Genomic DNA, 27,364 nt, shown 5'->3' on the forward strand with positions numbered 1-27,364 from the left:
GTGTAAATTATACCTGTTTTTTTAAAAGGTGTAAAGAAGAAAGTAAAAACCACCTGTAATCTTGCTTCCCAAAGATAACTACTGGTAAAATTGTAATATATATCCTTATAGACTGTTTTCAGTGCATATATATGTATACACAGATGCATAATTTTTTTTTTTTCTTTGAGACAGAGTCTTGCTCTGTCACTCAGGCTGGAGTGCAATGGTGCCTGCAGCTCACTGAAAGCTCCACCTCCCAGGTTCAAGCAATTCTCGTGCCTCAGTCACCAGAGTAGATGGGATTACAGGCGCCTGCCACCATGCCCGTCTAATTTTTATATTTTCAGTAGAGACGGGGCTTTGCCATGTTGGCCAGGCTGGTCTCGAACTCATGGCCTCAAGTGATCCACCTGCCTTGGCCTCCCAGAGTGCTAGGATTACAGATGTGAGCCACCATGCCCAGCCACAGATGTGTAATTACCAAAATATTGATTATAATCAGACATGTTATTTTGTAGCCTTCTTTTTCCATGTATTATAATGTGGACATATTTTATGCCAATAAATATAAACATACCCCATTATTTCTAATGGTTTCATAGGATTCCATTGAATAAATGTATATTATTGTTAACTTTAAGGTTAGTCTGCAACCTTCCTGAGGGCAGGACTGTGTTTTCCTGGCTTTCTAAGCCCCACTTTAACTGACTAACCTTATTTCTCACTGCTCAGTCTACTTACCACTCTAGTCCCGTTTGTCCATTTTACATATTCCTGCCATGTTTCCTTCCCATATTTTGTTTTAAAGCCCATCACAAATCCAGCACTGAACTTTACATTCTCTGAATTCCCTTGCATTTATCATACCTCTCAGTGTGCTTAGTTACCATCTTTTATTTTCTGATCTTTTTATCAGCAGTGGATAAAAGCACAGGCTTTGGAATCAGGCACATCTACATTCAAATCCTGGGTCTACCACTTATCAGCTATATGACTTGGGCTCCATTTTCACATTTTTTTCCTTCATTCTTATTTAATAGAGATAATATTGACTTAATAGTGCTATTGTAGAATTAGATTAACTAATTATTTTTTTAAAAAAAAAGTTTTTGAAGCGGAGTTTCGCCCTTGTTACCCAGGCTGGAGTGCAGTAGTGTGATCTCAGCTCACTACATTCGCCTCCTAGGTTCAAGTGGTTCTCCTGCCTCAGCCTCCCGAGTAGCTGGGATTCCAGGCATCCACCATGCTGGCTAGTTTTTGTATTTTCAGTAGAGACAGGGTTTCACCATGTTGCCCAATCTGGTCTTGAACTCCTGACCTCAGGTGATCCACCTGCCTCGGCCTCCCAAAGTGCTGGGATTACAGGCGTGAGCCACTGTGCCCAGCCTGATTATATAAAAATTTTAACTCAGAGCGTGACACATGTAAATGCTCAATAAATAATAACCGTTATTATTATGTTTTTATTGTTGTTTAAACCATTAGTCTTGGCTCTTAATTAAATGGTCATTTTCTTATGACCAAAGAGACTTTAGTTGAATGCTGAGCATAAATAGCCACTTACATGCTTTAAAGTAAATATCTGTAGGATAGCCTTAAACTTTCAAAGCAGTAGTTTCTTATTTTTAGACTTGAAAATAATCAGTTGAATCAGCTCTTACAAACTGAGCAACCAATGGCCTGACCTTAGTTGTTGGAACAAGAAGGCACTGAAAAATGTTTCCTGGAAGAGAGCCTAATCTAGTATTCTTAGTAATCTTTGACTTTTGTTTCAGTGGCCTCACACATAGGATGAAAAAAAGTAAATACAATTGTTCACTATTTTCTTACTTAGATAATGTACCATCCTTTAAAAAATAACTATTAATTTACTTGGGGATATAATCTGGGGGATAGAAAACCCACTTGATATCTGAATTAGTTCTGTGTGGCTTCTAGGGATTTTAGATGAATTATTGAGGTGTAGAGGAAGGATAACAGTTTATTTTGTTTTCATATACCTCTCTCTGGGTACTCATGATAGTTCCAGAGTTGGAAATACATAAAAGAATTGTTGCAGTCTTAGATTTGCACTCTTTGCCATTGATACCTCCTTTCCATTCCCATTTTTGCTTATCTTATTACCTCCAATCTAAACTGTTGCAGAAGCATCCTATTGAAACTCGCTACTTCTCTGGATTTTGTTCCCTCTGCTAAATAAGGAATCATTTCTGTGGAGCTCTTAAATTAATCTGAATTAGGATTTGATAAAAATTTAGCAATAATCATTTTATTATTATTTTTTAAATAAAGACAGAGTTTCACTGTGTTAGCCAGGCTGGTCTCAAACTCCCAGGCTCAAGTGATCTGCCTGCCTCAGCCTCCCGAAGTGTGGGGATTACAGGCATGAGCCACCACACTTGGCCTTTTTATTTTTTAGTTTTTTTGGTAACAATCTCCACTCTGTTGCCCAGGCTGGAGTGCAGTGGCACAAAGATGCCTCACTGCAGCCTCCCACTCTTGGGCTCAAGGGATACTCTGACCTCAGCCTCCCAAATAGCTGAGACTGCAGGCGTATGCCACAATGCCTGGCTAATTTTTTTATTTTCTTGTAGAGACAGGGAGTTTCACTTTGTTGTCCAGGCTGGTCTCTAATTCGTGACCTCAAGCAGCCCTCCTCCTTTGGTCTCCTAAAGTGCTAGGATTGCAGGCGCGAGCCACTACGCCCAGCCCATTTTATTATTTCTAACCAGCTTTAAATTTTGGCTAATTAACTTTTGAGATAAGATTTGTGGCTGCACTTTGGGAGGCCGAGACGGGTGGATCACGAGGTTAGGAGATCGAGACCATCCTGGCTAACACGGTGAAACCCCGTTTCTACTAAAAAATCCAAAAAACTAGCCAGGCGAGGTGGCGGGCGCCTGTAGTCCCAGCTACTCGGGAGGCTGAGGCAGGAGAATGGCGTAAACCCAGGAGGCGGAGCTTGCAGTGAGCCGAGATCCGGCCATTGCACCCCAGCCTGGACAACAGAGCGAGACTCCGTCTCAAAAAAAAAAAATTTGTGGCTGCATGCAATTAAGTTTTTGGGGGTCTCTCATTTTGGTAATAGGTGAGGAACTTAAATGTCTGCCAGAAGACTAAATTCTAGGTTTCATTTTCAAGTTTAATATAGAATTTCTGCCTAGTACAATAGTGAGAAAACTGTGCTGTGATTTCTGAGCTTCTGTACATTGTTATTTGGGGTAGTGCTTTGGGTTGGTCAAGTAGACTACTGCACACATACTACCACTGCCCATTCTATGTACGCATCTAATTGTACTATTTATGCTTATGTGACAAATCTTTCTCAGCACTATCACCCTTTTAACGTTTTCACTCATAAGAGAGATTTAAAGGAATAATACAGGTCTTAAAATTGTAAAGGTTCACACAAACTTATTTTTCCTGTTTGTTTTAGGAAAAAGCTCTTGATAAAGAGTTTAAGGAATAGAGGGAAGTATAATTAACAACATAAAAAAAAAGAAGACAGGCCCGGCGCGGTGGCTCAAGCCTGTAATCCCAGCACTTTGGGAGGCCGAGGCGGGTGGATCACGAGGTCAGGAGATCGAGACTATCCTGGCTAACATGGTGAAACCCCGTCTCTACTAAAAATACAAAAAACTAGCCGGGCGTGGTGGCGGGCGCCTGTAGTCTCAGCTACTTGGGAGGCTGAGGCGGGAGAATGGCGTGAACCCGGGAGGCGGAGCTTGCAGTGAGCCGAGATCACGCCACTGCACTCCAGCCTGGGAGACACAGCGAGACTCCATCTCAAAAAAAAAAAAAAAAAAAAAAAAGAAGACGTCTTACTTCCCAAAAATATTGTAAATATTGTTAAACTTTTGTTGGTTTGTTTGTTTTTGAGACAGAGCCTTGCTTCCTCGCCAGGCTGGATTTTGGCTCTCGGCTCACTGCAACCTCTGCCTCCCAGGTTCAAGCAATTCTCCTGCCTCAGCCTCCCAAGTAGCTGGGACTACAGGAGTGTACCACCACGCCAGCTAATTTTTTGTTTTTACTAGAGATGGGGTTTCACCATGTTGGCCAGGATGGTCGTCTTGATCTCTTGACCTTATGATCTGCCTGCCTCAGATCATTGGCATGGCTCATTTGGCATGAGCCACTGCACCCAGCCAAACAACATTTTTTAGTTTAAAACATTCGTTTTTTTCAAAATTACAAATAATTCAGGCATACAAAAATGTGTAAAAAACAATATAATAAAATCTCATGTAACCAGCATCAGCTCTCTATGCATACATTCAGATAAAGTAGAACAGATCTGGTGAATTATAGTTATAGAATAGAATATACATATTATGAGTCTCCACAGAATAAAAGTTATAATTTTAAAATTGGGAAGTAAGGTAATAAAATACGGGAAAGATATTAACTTGTATCTTTCATAATAAGGAGTAACTTAGACATTATCTAAAATTGAAACATCTAGGTTTTAAAAATGACCCCAACCTCTTAATAATCTCTTTTTTAAATCTTAAAAAGGAATTTATAGGACTTTTTTTGTTTGTTTGTTTGTTTTGTTTTTGAGATGGAGTTTAGATCTTGTTGCCCAGGCTGGAGTGTAATGGGGTGATCTTGGCTTACTGAAACCTTCGCCTCCCAGGTTCAAGTGATTCTCCTGCCTCAGCCTCCCGAGTAGCTGGGATTACAGGCATGTGCCACCATGCCCAGCTAATTTTGTATTTTTAATAGAGACGGGGTTTTTCCATGTTGGTAAGGCTGATCTCGAATTCCTGACCTCAGGTGATCCGCCCATATCAGCCTCCCAAAGTGCTGGGATTACAGGCATGAGCCACTGTGCCCAGCCACATTTCTCTTTAAAAAAATTTTTTTTTTCCTTTTTACTTGATAACCCATAGCCAACATCATAACATATCTCTTATAATAAAGAACTGTTTGAGGCCAGGTATGGTGGCTCATGCCTGTAATCCCAGCACTTTGGGAGGCCGAGATGGGAGGATCACTTGAGTCTATGAGTTTGAGACCAGCCTGGGCAATACAGCGAGATCCCCATCTCTAAAAGAATTTAAAAATTAGGTGGGCATGGTGACATGTGCCCGTAGTTCCATCCACTTAGGAGGCTGAGGTGGTAGGATTGCTTGAGCTGGAGAGGTAGAGGGTGCAGTGAGCTACTGTTATGCACTCCAGCGTGGGTGACAGAGTGAGACCCTGTCTCAAATTTTTAAAAAAAAGGAAAGAAATGTTTGAAGTTTAGTAATTGTTTCACTTCGGCCGGGCGCGGTGGCTCAAGCCTGTAATCCCAGCACTTTGGGAGGCCGAGACGGGCGGATCACGAGGTCAGGAGATCGAGACCATCCTGGCTAATATGGTGAAACCCCGTCTCTACTAAAAATACAAAAAACTAGCCGGGCGAGGTGGTGGGCACCTGTAGTCCCAGCTACTCGGGAGGCTGAGGCAGGAGAATGGTGTAAACCCGGGAGGCGGAGCTTGCAGTGAGCTGAGATCCGGCCACTGCACTCCAGCCTAGGCGACAAAGCGAGACTCCGTCTCAAAAAAAAAAAAAAAAAAAAAGTAATTGTTTCACTTCATTTTTTTTTCTGTTAAGTAAAATTATATTTCATTTTACTTTTAAAATTACACATGTAGGCTGGGCGCAGTGGCTCATGCCTGTAATCCCAGCATTTTTCAGAGGCTGAGGCAGGTGGATCACCTGAGGTCAGGAGTTCAAGACCAGCCTGGCCAACATGATGAAACCCCATCTCTACTAAAAATACAAAAAATTAGCCAGGCACAGTGACATATGCCAGTAATCCCAGCTACTCGGGAGGTTGAGGCAGGAGAATTGCTTGAACCCAGGAGGCAAAGGTTGCGGTAAGCCAAGATCACGCCACTGCACTCCAGCCCGGGCAATGGAGCGAGACTCTGTCTCAAAAAATAAATAAATAAATAGGCCAGGCATGGTGGATCACGCTTGTAATCCCAGCTACTCAGGAGGCTGAAGCAGGAGAATTGCTTGAACCCGGGAGGCGGAGGTTGCAGTGAGCCAAGATCGCACCACTGCACTCCAGCCTGGGTGACAGAGCGAGACTCCATCTCAAAAATAAATAAAAAAATAAATAATAAAATAAAATTACACATGTAGCCTGGCATGGTGGCTCACACCTGTAATCCCAGCACTTTGGGAGTCTGAGGTGGGCAGATCACCTGAGGTCAGGAGTTCAAGACCACCCTGGCCAATATGGTGAAACCCAGTCTCTACTAAAAATATAAAAATTAGCCAGGCTTGGTGGCAGGTGGCTGTAATCCCAACTACTCGGGAGTCTGAGGCAGGAGAATTGCTTGAACCCAGGAGGTGGAGGTTGCAGTGAGCCAAGATTGAGCCATTGCATTCCAGCCTGCTAGCCTGGGTAACAGCGAAACTCCATCTCAAAAAAAAAAAAAAAGAAAAATAGAATGTATGAAATACAGAAGATTAAGTGTGGACTTTGGCTCCAGATTCAAACAAAGCAACTGTAGAAAAAATTTACTAAACAATTGATGGAGGCCGGGCGCGGTGGCTCAAGCCTGTAATCCCAGCACTTTGGGAGGCCGAGACGGACGGATCACAAGGTCAGGAGATTGAGACCATCCTGGCTAACACGGCGAAACCCCGTCTCTACTAAAAACACAAAAAATTAGCTGGGCGAGGTGGCGGCGCCTGTGGTCGCAGCTACTCGGGAGGCTGAGGCAGGAGAATGGCGGGAACCCGGGAGGCGGAGCTTGCAGTGAGCTGAGATCCGGTCACTGCACTCCAGCCTGGGTGACAGAGCGAGACTCCGTCTCAAAAAAAAAAAAAAAAAACAACAACAATTGATGGAATATGAAGGCTTACTGAATATTTGATAATATTAAGGAGTTCTTATTGGGTTGTTTTAGGTATGATATTGGTATTACAGTTCTTTTTTAAAAAAAAACCTAATCTCTTGGGGAGAATATGCAGTATTTTTTTTTTTTGTTTGAGACGGAGTCTGGCTCTGTCGCCCGGGCTGGAGTGCAGTGGCCGGATCTCAGCTCACTGCAAGCTCCGCCCCCCGGGTTTATGCCATTCTCCTGCCTCAGCCTCCCGAGTAGCTGGGACTACAGGCGCCCGCCGCCTCGCCCGGCTAGGTTTTTTTTTTTGTATTTTTTAGTAGAGACGGGGTTTCACCGTGTTAGCCAGGATGGTCTCGATCTCCTGACCTCGTGATCCGCCCGTCTCGGCCTCCCAAAGTGCTGGGATTACAGGCTTGAGCCACTGCGCCCGGCCATGGGGAGAATATGCAGTATTTTTTGGATAAAATGATATAGTAGCTGGAATTTGTACAGAAATAATCTGGGTTTGGGGTGGGATGGGTGGTAAAGATGAAAGATTATATTGATAACTGTTGAAAGTAGGTGATGGCTACATAGAGCTACATAATCTCTCTACTTTGTGTATGTTTGAAACTGTTGGCTGGGCATGGTGGCTCAGCCTGTAATCTAGCACTTTGAGAGACCAAGGCGGGAGTGTCACCTGAGCTCAGGAGTTGGAAACTAGCTTGGGCAACATCGTGAAACCTTGTCTCTGCAAAAAATACAAAAATTAGCCAGGCATGGTGGCATGCACCAGTAGTTCCAGCTACTCAGGAGGCTGAGGCCAGAGGATTGCTTGAGCCTAGGAGGTTGGGGCTACAGTGAGCCATGTTCACACCACTGCACCTGTACTGCAGCCTGGTTGAGTGACAAAGGGAGACACAAAAAAAGGAAGGAAGGGAGGGAGGGAGGGAGGAGTTAAATCAAAAGTGTTAAAAAAAAATTGGGATTGTGTTTTCTTACCACATTATTCAGTTTTAGACAGTATCCTACTGACTCCCTGTAGTGAAAGCTGCTGAAATCAGTACTCTCACAGTTTCTTCTATCTCTACTCCTCAATACTTTTTTTCTTTTTTTCCTCTGGAGACAGAGTCTCTCTTACTCTGTCACCCAGGCTGGAGTGTAGTGGTGCGATCTTGGCTCACTGCAACCTCCACCTCCCAGATTCAAGCAATTCTCCTGCCTCAGCCTCCCAAGTAGCTGGAACTACAGGCACATGCCAGCACATCTGGCTAATCTTTTGTATTTTTAGTAGAGACGGGGTTTCAACATGCTGTCCAGGCTGGTAATATTTCATTGAGGTTTATAACATATATATCATACTGTTGTTCCATAATTCACACAAACATTTGATATGAAGGAATGCTGCAGAATTGGGGTTGGGAGAGAAGGAGATGGGAAAATTGGTTGATGGGTAGAAGATACGTGTATTTTATGTGTACAGAAAAGTTTGGTTATACATATACCCATATGATCACAGGGTGATGGAATTTATGGGTGATTTTTATGAATTTTTTTGTTTTCAAATGTTCTACAATGTGTATATCCTAGTAATCAAGGAGAGAAAAGCTATTTGAAAACAAAAAAAATCTACACTTACTTAGTTTTGCTTTTCTAAGGTTTGAACATAACATAATTGCTTGTGTTTTTAAGTCAATTTTAAATCGTTGGAAGCCAGGCCAGGTGGCTCACATCTGTAATCCTAGCTACTTGGGAGGCTGAGGTGGGAGGATCACTCGAGGCCAGGTCTTCAACACCAGCCTGGGCAACATAGCCACACTCTGTCACTACAAAATTTTTTAAATTAGCCAGACGTGGTGGTGCACACCTGTAGTCCTAACCACAAGGGAGGACAGTTCAAGCCCAGGAGTTTGAGGCTGCAGTGAGTCATGATTGTGCCACTGTACTCCAGCCTGTATGACAGAGTGAAACCCTGTTTCTCTCTTTTTTTCTTTTGAGACAGGGTCTCACTCTCTTGCCCAGGCTGGAGTGCAGTGGCATGATCACGGCTCACTGCCACCTTGACCTCCTGGGCACCTCAGCCTCCTAAGTGGGACTACAGGCATGCACCACCGCGCCTGGCTAATTTATTAATTTTTTTATATAGATGGGGTCTCAGTATGTTGCCTAGGCTGGTTACGAACTTTGGGCTCAAGTGATCCTCCTGCCTCAGCTATCCATCCTCCTGCCTCAGCTTGGCAAAGTGCTGGGATTATAGGTAGGAGCCACCATACCAGGCCAAGACCTCTTCTCTTTAAAAAAAAAAAAAAAAAAAAAAAAAAGGCCGGGTGCAGAGGCTTACGCCTGTAATACCAGCACTTTGGGAGGCCAAGGCAGGCAGATCACCTGAGGTCAGAAGTTTGAAACTACCCTGGGCAACATGGTGAAACCCTGTCTCTACTCAAAATACAAAAAAAAAAAAGAAAAAAAAGAATTAGCTAGGCGTAACGACATACGCCTATAATCCCAGCTACTCAGGAGGCTGAGGCAGGAGAATCGCTTGAACCCAGGAGGTGGAGATTGCAATGAGCTGAGATCACGCCACTGCACCCCAGCCTGGGTGACAGAGAAAGACTCCATCTCAAAAAAAAAAAAAAAAAATTCTCCCACTTTGTGGGTTACCTGTTCACTCTAATGATAGTTTATTTTGCTGTGCAGAAACTCTTTTAACAAACATATGAAAACTTCTATATTCAAAAGAGTACTGCCTCTTTTGAAGTTGTCCCTTAAGATGGCTAAATACTTATTGTAGTGATACTATAACTGATCAAAATATGCTTGGAAATATTTGGACTACCATTTATAGATATATTGCTTTGAGAATCCTTATATAAGGAAAAATGTCTTTGGGGGATGGATTTTAATTTCTGAAATTTCCATAAGTCATTGAGGGTCAAACTAAATATAAGTAGATGAATAAATTGATAAATATTTTATTGTTTAAAAAAACAACGTTGAGTTGTGGGGAGATAGACTTAGAGCCTGGACATGTTTTCAATTTTTTTTCTTTTTTTTTTTTGGAGATGGGAGTCTCACTTTGTCACCCAGGTTGGAGTACAGTGGTACGATCTTGGCTCACTGCAACCTCCACCTCCCAGGTTCAAGCAATTCTCCTGCCTCAGCCTCCCAAGTGGTTGGGACCACAGGCGCACCCGACCGGTTTTTTTTGTATTTTTAGTAGAGACGGGGTTTCACTGTGTTGCCCAGGCTGGTCCTGAACTCCTGAGCTCAGGCAGTCCTCCCACCTTGGCCTCCTAAAGTGCTAGGATTACTGGCATGAGCCACCGAGCCTGGCCTGCTTTCAAATTTTTCCTCCCCCTTCTCAACTTTCTCTTTTCTTCTGTTTTATTTTGTTTTTTGTTTTGTTTTTTTGAGATGGAGTCTTGCACTGTCACCCGGGCTGGAGTGCAATGGTGAGATCTCGGCTCACTGCAGCCTCCGCCTCCTGGTTCACACGATTCTCCTGCCTCAGCCTCCCAAGTAGCTGGAATTACAGGCACCTGCCACCACGCCCAGCTAATTTTTTGTATTTTTAGTAGAGACAGGGTTTCCTATGTTGGCCAGACTGGTCTCGAACTCCTAACATCTTGATCCGCCTGCCTCGGCCTCCCAAAGTGCTGGGATTACAGGTGTGAGCCACTGCGCCCGGCCTTTCTTCTGTTTTCTTTGGACAATGTGTAGCAATTAAAATTCCTTTTTCCGGCCAGGTCACTCCAGCCTGGGTGACAGAGGGAGACTATGTCTCAAAAAAAAAAAAAAGAAAACAAAATAAAAATTTTTAGGGTAAAACAATTAATGGTATTTTTACTGACCAGAATGAGATTTAAAGCTTATATAGGAATTCAGAGATGACCAGCTGCTTTCCTTTATTTTGCATTTCCCTTTCACTGACAATGCATTAGCATGTTGTTTTTATTTGCTAAACGTTTGATAAGAAAAAAAATAAAATAGAAGCCCTGCAAAAATTAATAAACTGATCATTGTAACTGACTTTGCATCTTTCTTTTTTTTTTTTTTTTTTTTTTTTTTTGAGACGGAGTCTCGCTCTGTCGCCCAGCCTGGAGTGCACTGGCCGGATCTCAGCTCACTGCAAGCTCCGCCTCCCGGGTTTACGCCATTCTCCTGCCTCAGCCTCCCGAGTAGCTGGGACTACAGGCGCCCGCCACCTCGCCCGGCTAAGTTTTTATATTTTTTTTTTTAGTAGAGACGGGGTTTCACCATGTCAGCCAGGATGGTCTTGATCTCCTGACCTCGTGATCCGCCCGTCTCGGCCTCCCAAAGTGCTGGGATTACAGGCTTGAGCCACCGCGCCCGGCCTGACTTTGCATCTTTCTACCTGTCTTTTAAAATGAGCATGAAAGGATATAATCTTCATTTCATTCATTGAGAAATCCTGTCCATTTGCCTGTATTTATAATCCATTCCTCACGATCAGGCTGAAATTATCTATTAAACCAGAACAATGTCAGGTCACAATTCTTCATTCTCCAATAGGATGAAAGAGTGGGCTTCTAATGCTTGATCTATTTCATAAAATGTCTTGGCCAGGCACAGTGGCTCACGTCTGTAATCCCAGCACTTTGGGAGGCTGAGGTGGATGGATCACCTGAGGTCAGGAGTTCAAGACCAGCCTGGCCAACATGATGAAACCCCATCTCTACTAAAAATACAAAAATTTGCCAGACGTGGTGGCAGGCCCCTGTAATCCCAGCTACTCGGGAGGTTGAGGCAGGAGAATCGCTCAAACCCAGGAGGCAGAGGTTGCAGTGAGCCGTGATTGCGCCACTGTACTGCAGCCTGGGCGATAGATTGAGACTCCGTCTCAAATACATACATACATGCATACATACATAAAATGTCTTTATGAGCTGTGTGGAGATGTAGAAATAGGAATTGGAGTTTCGATGAATCACATTAATTTTTAAAAGAGGAATTTACATCAAATCCTGAATACCACTTTTTACTAGAGTGATTCAAGGACAAACAGTACACTAACTTTTCTTAGAATAATTTTTTAGGAGGAAAAAAATAATAAAATTAGTTTTGCTTGTAGAATTTTTGATAACCCCTGAAGATCATTATACTTTCGTTGGACTTTGGAATTGGGCAGATGAAAAAGGGTTCAAAGCGACATGATAACATTCCTTCTCTCATGGAAGGTGAAGCAATTTTAATGTTAAATCTTCAGACTTGAGGCCGGGCGCGGTGGCTCAAGCCTGTAATCCCAGCACTTTGGGAGGCCGAGACGGGCGGATCACGAGGTCAGGAGATCGAGACCATCCTGGCTAACACGGTGAAACCCCGTCTCTACTAAAAAAATACAAAAAACTAGCCGGGCGAGGTGACGGGCGCCTGTAGTCCCAGCTACTTGGGAGGCTGAGGCAGGAGAATGGCGTAAACCCGGGAGGCGGAGCTTGCAGTGAGCTGAGATCCGGCCACTGTACTCCAGCCCCGGCGACAGAGCAAGACTCCGTCTCAAAAAAAAAAAAAAAAAAAAAAAAAAAAATCTTCAGACTTGGGGAGATAGAGAGGTTCTTTTTTTCTGAAAATTTTTCTTAAAAAAGTGATATTTTCTCACTGTAGATAATTTGGAAAGGTTTAAAAGCCATGTTTTAATGTAGACATTATTTTATATCATTGTAATAATCCTGGATACTCAATTATATATCTGGCTATTTTTCATTTAACTTTATCACAAGTATTTTCTAATGTTATTTTAAAAACTCCTTATGAGCATAGTTTTTAAGGATGCTTTAAGTTGTTTTGTTTTCTTTCCTCTTTTTTTGCCAAGCAGGCAACTTTTAAGATCTTTAACCTTCAGAGTTGTTCTGAAAGGTGTGTCTTCAAGGAAGTTTGAATAAGGAAGGGCACTTTGAATACTTGGCTCAGTGGAAATGCAGCATGAAGTGTTGACTGTCTGAATTTATTGAATTCCCATTGTGCAATGTTTAAAGTTTAAATATGTGTAATATTCGACCTAGAATTTTCTTCTAAATATTCAACAGACATAAACACACAAATGAATACTTCTTTACTTTTTTTTTTTTTTTTTGAGATGGAGTCTTACTCTGCCACCCAGGCTGGAGTGCAGTGGCACTAACTCACCTCACTGCAGCCTCTGCCTCCTGGATTCATGGGATTATCCTGCCTCACCCTCCCAAGTAGCTGGGATTATAGGCACGCACCACCATGCCCAGCTAATTTTTTTGTATTTTTGGTAGAGACTGGGTTTCACCATGTTGGCCAGGCTGGTCTCAACCTCCTGACCTCAGGTGATCCACCCACCGTGGCCTCCCAAAGTGCTGGGATTACAGGCTTGAGCCACCACAGCCAGCCAGCATTTTTTAATAATAGCAAAATACTGTAAGCAACCTAAATGCACATCAGTAGGGACTTGAATAGATAAAATTATAGTGCATCTAAAATGCAATACTATGCAGCCATTACAAGGGATGAAGAAGTATATTTACTGATGTGGAATGATATCCAAAATAATGGGTTAATGAAAAAAGTTACCACTCAGTGTAATGCTATTTCTATAAATAATATTAATAAGTGTAAACATAGAATATGTATATGAAAATCTAGAAAAGTACCCATTAAACTGTTAATGGTGTTAAGATTCTAGAACACTTTCACTTTCTAAAGTATACATTTCTATAATGGGATTTGTCTTTCTTTTTACAATTTTTTTTTTTTTTTTTTTTAGATATGGAGTTTCAATCTTGTCGCCCAGGCTGGAGTGCAATGGTGTGATCTCAGCTCACTGCAACCTCCGCCTCTGGGGTTCAAGTGATTCTCCTGCCTCAGCCTCATGAGTAGCTGGGATTACAGGCATCCATCACTATGCCTGGCCAATTTTTATATTTTTAGTAGAAACGGGATTTCACCATGTTGGCCAGGCTGGTCTTGAACTGCTGACCTCAGATTATCCACCCACGTCAGCCTCCCAAAATGCGGGGATTACAGGCGTGAGCGACCGTGCCCAGCCTACAGTTTTTTGTTTGTTTATTTGGTTGGTTGGTTGGTTGGTTGGTTGGTTTTTTTGAGACAGAGTTTTGCTCTTGTTGCCCAGGCTGGAGTGCAGTGGTGTGATGTCTGCTAACTGCAACCTCCACCTCCCAGATTCAAGCGATTTTCCTGCCTCAGCCTCCTGAGTAGCTGGGATTACAGGCGCATGCCACCACTTCCAGCTAGTTTTTATATTTTTAGTAGGGACGGGGTTTCATCATGTTGGCCAGGCTGGTCTCCAACTCCTGACCTCAGGTGATCCACCTGCCTTGGCCTCCCAAAGTGCAGGGATTACAGGCTTGAGCCACCATGCCCGGCCTACAGATGTATATTAAAGTCCACTATGTGAAGATCTTATTCTGCAAATCCTCTAAGATTCTCCTTTAGTCATGAGACAATGTGCAGTTCCATCTGTGTTGGGTAGGTCCTAAAATTTTATTTAGATAGCCTTTGGTAATGAGATTTAATGATCAAATGGTGAATTTTAGTATGTACGTGCTAGGTCTTCCTGCTCAGACATACCAAAGCATTGGCCCTTTAATATAGACTCCTTTTTATAAATGGCTGGAGAATTCACTAAGATAGATACACTAAGAGGAAAATGACCTTTAACTGTAAATAATTGTATTTTCCCTTACCTCCAGGCTATTCTGCACCTAAATTTGTTTCAATCTGTTCTGAGATATTACTATAGATGACAATATTATAGTCTTTATTGGTCATCTGTACCCACAGTACAGGAGGACATTTACTATCATGTTCTCTCTTTTCTCAGTTACTTTCTTTTTCTAAATCCAGTCTCTTTCTTGTAGTTGTACAGGTATTTGTTTTATAATTATTTTATTAAAACTCTACATATATGTTTTTATACTTTTATCTATTATTGCATATTCTTAATAAGTTAAGAACTCATTTGGAAAATTTTATATGTTTTGAGATGCTACAATAGGAAAGTGTGACATTCAAAAATGTAGTTTCTTTATCCTGATCTTCATCATTTCTTTATACTGCTTCTCATTTATAGTTTTTTTGTTTTTTGTTTTTTGTTTTTTTTTTTTGAGACGGAGTCTCGCTCTGTCGTCCAGGCTGGAGCGCAGTGGCCGGATCTCAGCTCACTGCAAGCTCCACCTCCCGGGTTTACGCCATTCTCCTGCCTCAGCCTCCCGAGTAACTGGGACTACAGGGGCCCGCCACCTCGCCCGGCTAGTTTTTTGTATTTTTTTTTTTTTAGTAGAAACGGGGTTTCACCGTGTTAGCCAGGATGGTCTCCATCTCCTGACCTCGCGATCCGCCCGTCTCGGCCTCCCAAAGTGCTGGGATTACAGGCTTGAGCCACCACGCCTGGCCATTATAGTTTTGTTGACAATCTGATGTCACTGTCACTGAAACAGAAGTTATATGGTCAGGAGGAAATGAGACAATAAAGGAAAACTTTCTTCCAGTTGCTTTAATATTGGCTAAAATGTTTACACACCTGTTAAGATTTATTACCAGAATAAATTATGCCTACATAATTATGTGTTCTGAAGTAAGTTATAGTTTAACTTTAATTAGGTAGCTAAACTATTAAAAAAAAAAAAGTGTTAACCTAAAAAAAAAAAAGCCTACCCCTTCCTTAAAGAGGAGTCACAAATATGAGTTGGGGCCAGGCGCAGTGGCTCACACCTGTAATTTTAGCACTTCAGGAGGCCCAGGTGGGCATATCACTTGAGCCCAGGAGTTCAAGACCAGCCTGGGCAACTTGGCAAAACCCTATCTCTACTAAAAATACAAAAATTAGCTGGGTGTGGTGGCACGCACCTGTAGTCCCAACTACTTGGGAGGCTGAGGTGAGAGGATTGCTTGAACTGGGGAGGTGGAGGTTGCAGTGAGATGAGATCATGCCACTGCACCCCAGCCTGGGTGACAGAGCGATATCCTGTCTCAAAACAAAAACAAAACCAAAAAAACTGATATGACTTGGAGAAGCCATGAGGCAGGCAGGGGAGGGAACTAATCCCAACCTTGAGTAAAAGATCAGGCCCTCAGGAAATTTAGAGACGTCTAAGGAATATTTTATGGCTCAATCTGAGCTTTTGCTAGGTTAACATTTAGTTTTAAGCATAAATTTATGCTTTCAAAAATATTTTTGAGGCATAAGGGATATTCTCTCCTTAAGGAATTTGTAGTCTGGTTAGGAGAAATAGTTGATTGCAATATGATGTAATAGATGTTATGAGAGAAGTTTGTATGGGCACACCCAGGTGCAGAACCTAATCTAGAGGGTGGAGTGGGGAAGTAAACAATGTTAGAGAAGGTTATGTGGAAATGTGACCCCTGTACTTAATCCTTAACTACAAGGAGGAGTTGTGGAAGGAAGAATATTGGTTCTTCTTGACACAGCAGTGTGTGCAAAGGCCAGGAGGGGAAAGAGACCAAAGAAAAGACTAGTGGGCTGGATGCAGTGGCTCACGCCTGTAATCCCAGCACTTTGGGAGGCCGAGGTGGGCGGATCACAAGATCAGGAGATTGAGACCATCCTGGCTAACATGGTGAAACCCCATTTCTACTAAAAATACAAAAAAAAATTAGCCGGGTGTGGTGGCGGGCGCCTGTAGTCCCAGCTACTCGGGAGGCTGAGGCAGGAGAATGGCGTGAACCCAGGAGGCAGAGCTTACAGTGAGCTGAGATCGTGCCACTGCACTCCAACCTGGGTGACAGAGCGAGACTCCGTCCAAAAAAAAAAAAAAGAAAAGAAAGAAAAGGCTAGTGAATAACCACTTTTGATTTGTTTTGTTTTGTTTTGTTTTTTCACAAGGTCTCACCATGTTCCCAAAGGCCAGCCAACTCTTGGCCTCAAGCAATCCTCCTGCATTAGCCTCTGGAGTAGCTGGGATTACAGGTGGGAGCCACTGTGCCCCACCAGCCACTTAGTTTAAATGCTATACAAAGCCATTTGGATTCCATCCTTAAGGCTGAGAGGATGTTTGAAAGATTTTTAAGCATGAGGGCAGGGAGTTATATTATTATACTTGACGTTAAAGATTGTCCTGGCTATAGCAGGAAAAATAGAATTAGAGATCCTCTAGGCCTGGCAGTATGGTGGTCAGATATTAAGTCTTGATAAGCTTAATGTTTAATGTATTATTGAATCTTGGAAAGTAGAAATAATCTTCAAGGGGCCCCCAAACACCAAAATTAAAATCCAAGAGGTGAGCAATAAAGATAACATGAGGATCAAATTACCCTGGGGTAAACTACCAAATCAGTCTTGAGATTCAGGAGTTGGTTGGTCAGGAATAAACTTGATGGTGGAGGTAAAGTGGGAAAACTAGGCTTAAATGTGCTCCCAGTTGTGTAGCACTCCCATATTCCCTCTGTACTTGGCTCTTGGCAGAAACAAATGCAGATCTTTCCCTCTGGAGGAAGAGGTCCTCAATTTAGGCCTCCAAAATCTCATAAATTCACAAAATGTTAAATTGTGAACCTCTTAAAGATCATCAAACATACAAACAAGGAAGAAGTGACAAAGTCCTCAGATATTGTCAGATATCAAAGACTCCATATATAGTCACATATTAAAATAAACTAAAAATATGACATTTTTAAAGAAATAAAATAATCACAAAATGAATAGCAAAAAATCACAAATCACCAGGCAAATGTAAAAAATAACTAAATAAAACTTTTACTAATGAAAAATTATTGAAATCAAAATCTCAAGGTTACTTTGAATTAGTAAATAGGAAGCCAGATATTTTTTAAAAACTCTCCAGAGGCTGGACGTGGTAGCTCATGCTTGTAATTCCAGCACTTTGGGAGGCCGAGGCAGGCGGATCACCTGAGGTCAGGAGTTCAAGACCAGCCTGGCCAACATGGTAAAACTCCGTCTCCACAAAAATACAAAAATTAGCCGGGCGTGGTGTTGTGTGCCTGTAATCCCATCTACTTGGGAGGCTGAGGCAGGAGAATTGCTTGAACCCGGGAGATGGAGGTTGCGGTGAGCCGAGATTGTGCCATTGCACTCCAGCCTGGGCGACAGAACAAGACTCCGTCTCAAAAACAAACAAACAAACAAAAACTCTCCAGAAAGCAATACAGAGAACAAGCAAATGGAAAATACAAAAGAGAGGTTAAAAGACAGGGGGTTAAAATAAGAAATACTGAAGTCCTAGAAGGAAAGAATAAAGAAAATAGAGACCTAAGAGCTGAGAATTTTTGAAGCTAAGAAATGAAACCACGGTTATAGGAAGCACAACATATACCAAACAGAATAAATAAATTCATGCACAGTCATGTTGTAGTCAAACTGCAAAACACCAAGAGAGAAGATCTTAAAGGACCAAAGAAAAGATACACCACCTACAAAGAAACCACAATCAGTAAGAAAGATAGATGTCTCACTGCTGTATTAGAAGCTGGAAGAGTAAGGCATACTATCTTCAATGTGATAAGAGAAAATGATCAACCTGGAATTTTATCTCCAGAGAAACTGTCTTTCAAGGATGATGGTGAAATACAAAGACATTTCAGATAAGCAAAATAGAAACTGCGTCCAACAGACTTTCACTTAAGGAAATTCTACTTTAGGAAGAAGGAAAAGGGTACCAGAAAGGAAGTCTGAGATACAAGAAGGAATGGTGAGCAAAGAAATTCATAAGAACCTGTGTAAATATAAACAAGTGCTACCTGTATAAAATAATAATGATGGGCCGGGCGCGGTGGCTCAAGCCTGTAATCCCAGCACTTTGGGAGGCCGAGACGGGCGGATCACGAGGTCAGGAGATCGAGACCATCCTGGCTAACACAATGAAACCCCGTCTCTACTAAAAATACAAAAAAATTAGCCGGGCGAGGTGGCGGGCGCCTGTAGTCCCAGCTACTCAGGAGGCTGAGGCAGGAGAATGGCGTAAACCCGGGAGGCGGAGCTTGCAGTGAGCCGAGATAGTGCCACTGCACTCCAGCCTGGGCAACAGAGCGAGACTCCATCTCAAAAAAAAAAAATAATAATAATAATAATAATGATAATGATGATGATGATATATAATTTCTGAGGCTAAAAAAAGTACTGGACAATAAGAAAGTGGTTAAAATATTAATATTTAAAATTTAGGTTTTATGTTAATTTTGAATTAATATATCATGCATGTTAAAATTTCAAGGATAACTTCTAAAAGTACATAACTTCCAAGCCAGTAAAGAGGAAAATTGAATTTAAAATTTTTTTAAATAAAAAGTTATTTTAGCTAGGTGCAGTGGCTCATGTCTGTAGTCTGAGCTACTTAGGAGGCTGAGGCAGGACAATTGTTTGAGCCCAGGTGTTCAAGTCTACAATGAGTTATAATGGCCCCACTGCACTTCAGCCTGGGTAACAGAGCAAGACCCCACCCCATCTCTTAAAAAAAAAAAAGTAACCCCAAAATATGCACAACTGTGATCTATCAGTAAAACAGCACCAAAAAACAACCACTTAAAAATTTCTTTATTTAGCTTTGTGACCTCTGTTATGCTGCATAACCTCTGTAAACCTTAGTTTTCTCATCTTTAACGTGTGGATAGTAGTAGTACTTCCTTTATAGGGTTGTTGTGAAGATATAATCAGATAGTGCAGGTAAAAAGCTTAGCACAAATCTAGTACATAATAAGTATTAGCACATATCTAGTATATAACAAGTATTCAATCGACATTAGTAATTAGATGTTAATTACTGCTGTTAGACAATACCAGTGGCTCTCTTATATGTATATTCCCTATACAAAGGGAAGGGGAGCTAACATTTTAAGTGCCTGCTATATGCCAGGCACTATACTAAATGCTTTCTTATATATTGCATCTCATGTAACCCTCACAACAATCTTGTGGAAATATATATTAGTGTCTGCATTTTATAGATGAGGACAATGTACTTCAGAAAGGTTAAGTAACATACCCAAGGCGCTTAATGACAGTGGGTTTCTATTATACCTTCCATTAAAAGAACTTCAGGCCGGGCGCAGTGGCTCAAGCCTGTAATCCCAGCACTTTGGGAGGCCGAGACGGGCGGATCACGAGGTCAGGAGATCGAGACCATCCTGGCTAACACGGTGAAACCCCGTCTCTACTAAAAATACAAAAAACTAGCCGGGCGAGGTGACGGGCGCCTGTAGTCCCAGCTACTCCGGAGGCTGAGGCAGGAGAATGGCGTAAACCCGGGAGGCGGAGCTTGCAGTGAGCTGAGATCTGGCCACTGCACTCCAGCCCGGGCTACAGAGCAAGACTCCGTCTCAAAAAAAAAATAAATAAATAAAAATAAAAATAAAAAATAAAAAAAATAAAAAAAAATAAAAAATAAAAGAACTTCAAATTGGCCGGGCGCGGTGGCTCACTCCTGTATTCCCAGCACTTTAGGAGACTGAGGCTGGCAGATGACAAGGTCAGGAGTTTGAGACCAGCCTGACTAACATAGTGAAACCCCATCTCTACTAAAAATATAAAAATTAGCTGACACCTGTAATCCCAGCTACTCAGGAGGCTGAGGCAGGAGAATCACTTGAACCCAGGAGGTGGAGGTTGCAGTGAACTGAGATCATGCCACTGCACTCCAGTCTAGGAGACAGAGCAAGTCTCCATCTCCAAACTTCAAATTAATACATATCTAGGAGGATTAAAAGCGCAAATGGTTTTTACTTTTTTCTGACTTATTTTACCCCACTCTGAAATTTAGTGTCATGGAAACAGATTTCAAGAAAAGCCAAAATTCTCCTCAAAAATTAAAATTTTGCATGTCAAGCCAGGTGCAGTCACTCATGTCTGTAATGCCAACACTTTGGGAGGCCAAGGTGGGAGGATAGCTTGAGGCCAGGAGTTGGAGACCAGCATGGGCAACATAGCAAGACCTTGTCTCTACAAAAAAATATTTTTTTAAAAATAGCCAGGCATGGTGGCACATACCTGTAGTCCCAGCTACTCGGGAGGCTGAGATGGAAGGATTGCTTGAGCCCAGGAGGTCAAGGCTACAATGAGCCATGATCATGCCACTGCATTTCAACCTGCGGGAAAAAGCGAGACCCTGTCTCAAAAAAAAAAAAAAAAAAAAAAATTGCACGTCATTTATTGACTGGCAGCAAACCACGGGAATTCACTAAAGATCTTGAAATCAGACAGAAAATCTTATTTGGGGGTGTTTAAGAGGATTAAAGAAACATCATCTTCTCTTACTCTGTACTTTGCTTTGAGTTCATGTAGTATGATGTGAAACGAATCACAACAAAGTGGCCTGTTCTTAGGGTGCCTGCTGGAAGTCAGTATTCCTCTCAGAACATTCTTTCTCTTCTCTTTTCTCCTTTCCTAGGGTTACACATCTTTCTGGAATGACTGCATATCATCTGGCCTGCGAGGGGGCATCCTGATAGAGCTGGCCATGCGGGGTCGAATCTATCTGGAACCCCCGACCATGCGTAAGAAGCGACTACTAGACAGAAAGGTACTGAATCCTCTGTGAACGTCCATGGCTTATGGAAAGGCAAATACCAACAGTACATTTGGGAAGAACAGAAAGATTTGAGTAGTAAGATAAAATAAATATCACTGACTCAACAGTTCCATTGGCTAAACAGGTTAATTATCCTATAGCAAGAGGGAGAAATCAAAGTATCCATAGTCCAAAGAGTTACAGGAAGCTCCTGGTTTTGTCTTCCTTTTTTATGCAGAAAAATCACACTTAGGATGCTGTTGATTAAACTCCTCCTATATCTATAACTATAACATTATGAAATAACCAGGCGCGGTGGCTCATGCTTGTAATCCCAGCACTTTGGGAGGCCAAGGCAGGTGGATCACGAGGTCAGGCGATCGAGACCATCCTGGCTAACACGGTGAAACCCCGTCTCTACAAAAAAATATTTTAAAAAAAAATTAGCTGGGCATTGTGGCAGGCGCCTGTAGTGCCAGCTACTCGGGAGGCTGAGGCAGGAGAATGGCGTTAACCTAGAAGGCGCAGCTTGCAGTGAGCCAAGATCAGGCCACCACACTCCATCCTGGACGACAGTGCAAGACTCCATCTCAAAAAAAAAAAATTACGAAATAGAGTATGATGTAGGGGGAGGGACTCATATGGGTCAGATCAGTCATTGATTAACCCTGGTTATTCTCCAATAACTATTCTCTTTCCTTCCATTTACTGCAAGTCCTTTCCAACCATACTCCTGTATCCATTTTCTTACTGAATTTTTCCACTCACAACTTCTTTATCATCCTAAGCACTGAACTTAAACTACATTCTTAGGTATCACCAGCTTCTTTTCAGTCTTTGATTTATTTTTCTCTTTTCACCTATATGTGGCATTTGACAATTTTTATCACTTCGAAACTTTCTTCATTCTTGGTCTTTGTTATTATCTTTTTCTCTTGCTTCTCTGACTGTACACTGTTTCCTTACTTCTCCATTCCTTAACATCCAAGTCTCAGTTTGTATCCCTTGAGTGATTTTCTATCCTTTCAGAGATATCATTTACCTTTATAGCTTCATCTGTCACCTTCATGAGATTAATTTTCAAATTTCTAGGCAGGTTTTGTTTTTCCACCTCCAGAAACATATTTAACTATTGGCTAGAAATTTCAACTTGGCTATCCCATATCATTTAAAACTAAACTTAACAAAAAACAAAGAAAATCAAATTATCAACCTTTCCCCAAAACTGACTTCCTTTTCTGGCTTTCCTACCTTTATTTATTTATTTATTTAAATTTTAATTTTTTTAATAGAGACAAGATATTGCCATGTTGCCCGGGCTGGTCTCAAACTCCTGAGCTCAGGTGATCCACCCGCCTCAACCTCCCAAAGTGCTAGGATTACTGGCATGTTTCCTACAGATGTTTCCTACCTTTATTAATGGTTTCAAAACTGAGCCCAGATGTTTCCTACCTTTATTAATGGTTTCAAAAGTTGGTTTCCAGACTCAAAATGAGTTGTTATTGAAACTTTTCTCCATTATCATTCATATTCAGTTTGTCATTAGGGCCCACTTCCAATGTTATTTTTGTCTTCACATTATCACTCCATACTATATTTTAAACTTCTTGAGGACAGGGACAGTATATTATGCTTCCTTACATTTCTTGCAACACTTAACCAGTAACATATATATGATATATTGAAAGATTTTAACTTGATTGAAGTGAAGGAATCAGGGTTCCTTCTTTCTCCTTTTCTCAAAGGTACTGCTAAAGTCAGACAGTCCAACAGGTGATGTTTTACTGGATGAAACTCTCAAACACATCAAAGCAACTGAACCCACAGAAACTGTCCAAACATGGATAGAGCTACTCACTGGTAAGATGACTTAAAATAATATATGAATTTCACACTTCGTTATCTTTATCCTACCCTGAAATTTAGTAAAAGAAGTACCGAAATTCATCATGCTGGATGAGATAGATGTGGTTCACTATTTAATTCTAATGAGGGACAGAAAAAGCATGGCTAATTGATACCCAAAGTTTTCCAAAGCTTCACCTTATCTTCTGCCACCCCACCCCAAAAGCTCTTTAACAGTATTCTTCACAAGAAACTTTTAAAACATCTTTATAGAGAGGACAATGAGAATATTGGCATTGATGCAATCTATTATTCTTATTAGAATTTCCCAGTTTTAATTTGCCAAATAATATTTTATTGCATGGCCATTCCACATTTGTTTATCCAGTCATCAGTTGATGAATATTTGGGTTATTTCCACATTTTGGCTGTTGTGAATAATACTGCTGTGAACATGCATGGACAAGTTTTTATTTGAACATGTTTTCATTTATTGTGGGTGTGTAGCTAGGAGTAGATAACTGGGTCATATGGTAAATCGAGTAACATTTTTATTGTGGTAAAATATAACATTTATTTATTTATTTATTTATTTTCCGAGATGGAGTCTTGCTCTGTCTCCCAGGCTGGAGTACAGTGACGCGATCTCAGCTCACTGCAACCTCTGCCTTCCAGGTTCAAGTGATTCTCCTGCTTCAGCCTCCCAAGTAGCTAGGATTACAGGCACATGCCACCACACCCAGCTACTTTTTGTATTCTTAGTAGACAGGGTTTCACCATGTTGGCCAGGCTGGTCTTGAACTCTTGACTTCAAGATCTGCCCACCTCGGCCTCCCAAAGTGCTGGGATTATAGGCGTGAGCCACCACACCCAGCCAACATTTATTATTATTTTAGCCATTCTTAATGGCTTAAGTGTACAATTCTGTGAAATTAAATATATTTGCAGTATTTTGTAACCATCACCTCTATCTATACTATACCGAAAGCTTCCTCATCATTACCCCCTAAAACTCTGTACCTATTAAATGATAACTTCCTCTTTCTCTCTCCCCCTAGTCCCTGGCAACCTCTATTCTACTTTTTGTCTGTATGAATTTGCTTACTCTAGGTACCTCATATAAGTAGAATTATACAATATCTGTCATTACTTTGCCTAGCTTATTCACTAAGCATAATGTTTTCAAGGTCCATTCATGTCACAGCATATATCAAAATTTCATTCCTTTTTATGGTTGAGTGATATTCCATTGTATGTATATAACATTTTTGTTTAACTATTCATCTGTTGATGGATTCCACCTTTTGGCTATTATGAACAATGCTGCTGTTAACATTGATATACAAATATCTGTTCAAGTTCCTGCTTTTAATTCTTTTGGATATATACCTAGGAATAGAATTGCTGGGTCATATGGCAGTTTAACCTTTGAGAAATCACCAGACATTTCCACAGAGACTGCACCATTTTATATTCCCACCAGTAGTGCACCAGGGTTCCAATTTATCCACATCCTGATAACCACTTGTTCTTCTCTTTCTTTTCTTTTTTTAATTATAGGCATTCGAGTAGGTCTGAAATGTTATCTCATTGTGGTTTTGACTTTTATTTTCAAATGAAAATAGTTTTCATGTCATTCCTATTGACTAAAAATATTGAGCATATTTTTATGTGCTTACTGACCATTTATATATCCTCTGTGGAGAAATATAAAATACTTTTTCCATTTTTAAGTTTGATTGTTTTGTTGTTGAGGGTTTGTTTTGTATTTATGAGATGGGGTATCACTCTGTCACCCAGGATGGAGTGCAGTGGTGCGATCTCGGCTCACTGCAATCTCTACCTCCCGGGCTCAAGGGTCCTCCCACCTCAGCCTCCCGAGTAACTGGGACTATGGGCATGCACCATCACACCTGGCTAATTTTTTGTAGTTTTGGTGGAGACAGGGTTTTGCTATGTCGCCCAGGTTGGTCTCTGAACTCCTAAGCTCAGACAGTCTACCCATCTTGGTCTCCCAAAGTGCTGGGATTTCAGGTGTGAACCACCGTGCCTGGCCAGAAGTTCTTTGTATATATTCTGGATATTAATCTTACCAAGAACAGCTCAGTCATGGCAACCCTAACCCAGAGGCGCTAGAGGAATTAAAGACACACATACACAGAAATATAGAGTGTGGAGTGGGAAATTAGGGGTCTCACAGCCTTCAGAGCTGAGAGCCTTGAACAGAGATTTACCTACATATTTATTGACAGCAAGCCAGTCATGAGGTTTACTAAAAGTATTCCTAGTGGGAAATAAAGGGATGGGCCGAAATAAAGGGATGGGCCCTGGCTAGTTATCTGCAGCATGAACATGTCCTTAAGGCACAGATCGCTCATGCTATTGTTCGTGGTTTAAGAATACTTTAAGCAGTTTTCCACCATGGGTGGGCCTGGTGTTCCTTGCCCTCATTCTGGTAAACCCACAGTTTTCCAGTGTGGGTGTCAAGGCCATCACAAGCATGTCACAGTGCTGCAGAGATTTTGTTTATGGCCAGTTTTGGGGCCAGTTTATGGCCAGATTTTTGGGGCCTATTCCCAACATGTCCCCCTTCTTTGTTTTGCAAAGCAATGAAAGCAAAGGCAGCTTTGTCAAGGTGAGCTACTTCTCACAGGGGTCAGGATCCGCATCTTCAGTCTATACAAAGACAAACAACACAGATTAATAACACAATCATCATTGAAATCACAGAACTTCCAAGTGTTTTTATCCATTTTAATGGGTTACTAGCTGTTAATCCATCTGCAGCTCCTTCATGCACTCCAGTTCCTGGCATTAAGGTCAGGTGTGCCTGGGATGCCTTAAATATTTGTTCTTTTAATTTTGCAATATCCAAAGACAAGTTTGTAGAGTGTCCTTCTAGATGCTTTTTTATTCTTTCCCAAATTTTGATCTCATTAAGTGCTATTAATAGTTTCCACAAATCCTTACATTTAGCCCCTACAGCGGGCCATATCATTTGAGGTTGAGGTGCCACTCTATTGCCACGTTTCCAGATAATAGGAACTCTTGCCGTACTTCTTACCATTTCTACCATCTGATCATTTTGTTCAGACCAGCTGAACATAGTGTGGCCATGGCATGCAGACTGAGAGGTGCAATTCAAGCTAAACATCCCCTTAGGGGACCAATCAATAATGATTCCATAGGAATCGTTGCACAGCACCTCTTCGTGTTCTACAATGCAATCTTCCTAAACAAGTATGTTCATTTTTTTCTGGTCAGGTTCAATTTTGTTTACAAATAGGTTTTTGAGGGCGGTATGCCTCAATTATAGGAGCAGAATTATTATGGCAAATACTGAGATCAGAAAGCATGTGTAACTGTCATAGAGTGATTACATCCAGGCATTATTGCCAGCCAAGATTGATAAATATGCCCAATAAGTATAATTGTTCTCTGTGCCAGCCCTTGTTGAAGGAATACTCATGGCAGTGGTGGTAACCGCTATCATAGCTATTGTGAAATTACTCATTGTGACTGGTTGTCCCGCTTTCCTCAGGTTTTCTTCTGCCATCTGTGACAGCTTCTTGATCTCTCCCCAGGTGGGTGGCTGTGTTCGACGGGTGTTGCTTGTGACAGTTGGGGTCCTCCTCAGCATCAGTCTCAACATGGCTGCAACCGGGGGGTCCTCGGGATCCTCCCGGAATCTCTTCCTCGGCATCTGTCTCATGATAAGGTTTTAGGTGTCTTGATGGCATCCAAATCAGTGTTGATTCGGTCCTGGAGAAACACAAGCATAACCTCTACCCCAAGTTATTGTTTTACCTATTTCCCAACTTTTTCTTATCAGATCTCTCCACCAAACCAGTTGTTTTGCTTCTGTCATTGCAGCTGGTTTCTGTAGATGCTGTTCAGCTGCTGATAACATCTGGCCTTTAGGCAGTCTCGAAAAATTTGAAGTTAATAATGCTAGATTCAGTTGTATATTGGGTGTCATGTAATCCCTATTTCCCCCCGTTTTGTTTTTGCAACTGCTGTTTCAGGGAGAGGTTCATTCTTTCCACTATGGCTTGTCCTTGAGAATTATATGGGATATCAGTAATGTGTTTAATATTCCATATGGAGAAAAATGTAGCTAGAGCTTGGCTAGTATAGCCTGGGACATTATCTGTTTTAATAGAAGCTGGAATGCCCATCACCACAAAACACTGCAAAAGGTGATGTTTAACACAGGCAGAAGACTCTCCTGA

The 27,364-nt window shown here is 41.6% G+C and overlaps 1 protein-coding gene across 2 annotated transcripts in view; it reads left to right on the forward strand.

Annotated features, from left to right (window-relative positions):
- Nucleotides 1–27,364, forward strand: part of LOC105497812 (golgi phosphoprotein 3 like) — a 53,679-nt gene that overhangs the window by 13,721 nt on the left and 12,594 nt on the right. For both annotated transcript variants that reach the window (XM_011769206.3, XM_011769207.2), the window contains 2 exons: nt 21,168–21,299; nt 23,033–23,147. In XM_011769206.3, coding sequence (XP_011767508.1) covers nt 21,168–21,299; nt 23,033–23,147 — 247 coding nt within the window. The remainder of the gene's footprint in view (nt 1–21,167; nt 21,300–23,032; nt 23,148–27,364) is intronic.

The sequence above is a fragment of the Macaca nemestrina genome, chromosome 1 (genome assembly GCF_043159975.1).
Source record: "Macaca nemestrina isolate mMacNem1 chromosome 1, mMacNem.hap1, whole genome shotgun sequence".
Lineage (NCBI taxonomy): Eukaryota > Metazoa > Chordata > Mammalia > Primates > Cercopithecidae > Macaca > Macaca nemestrina.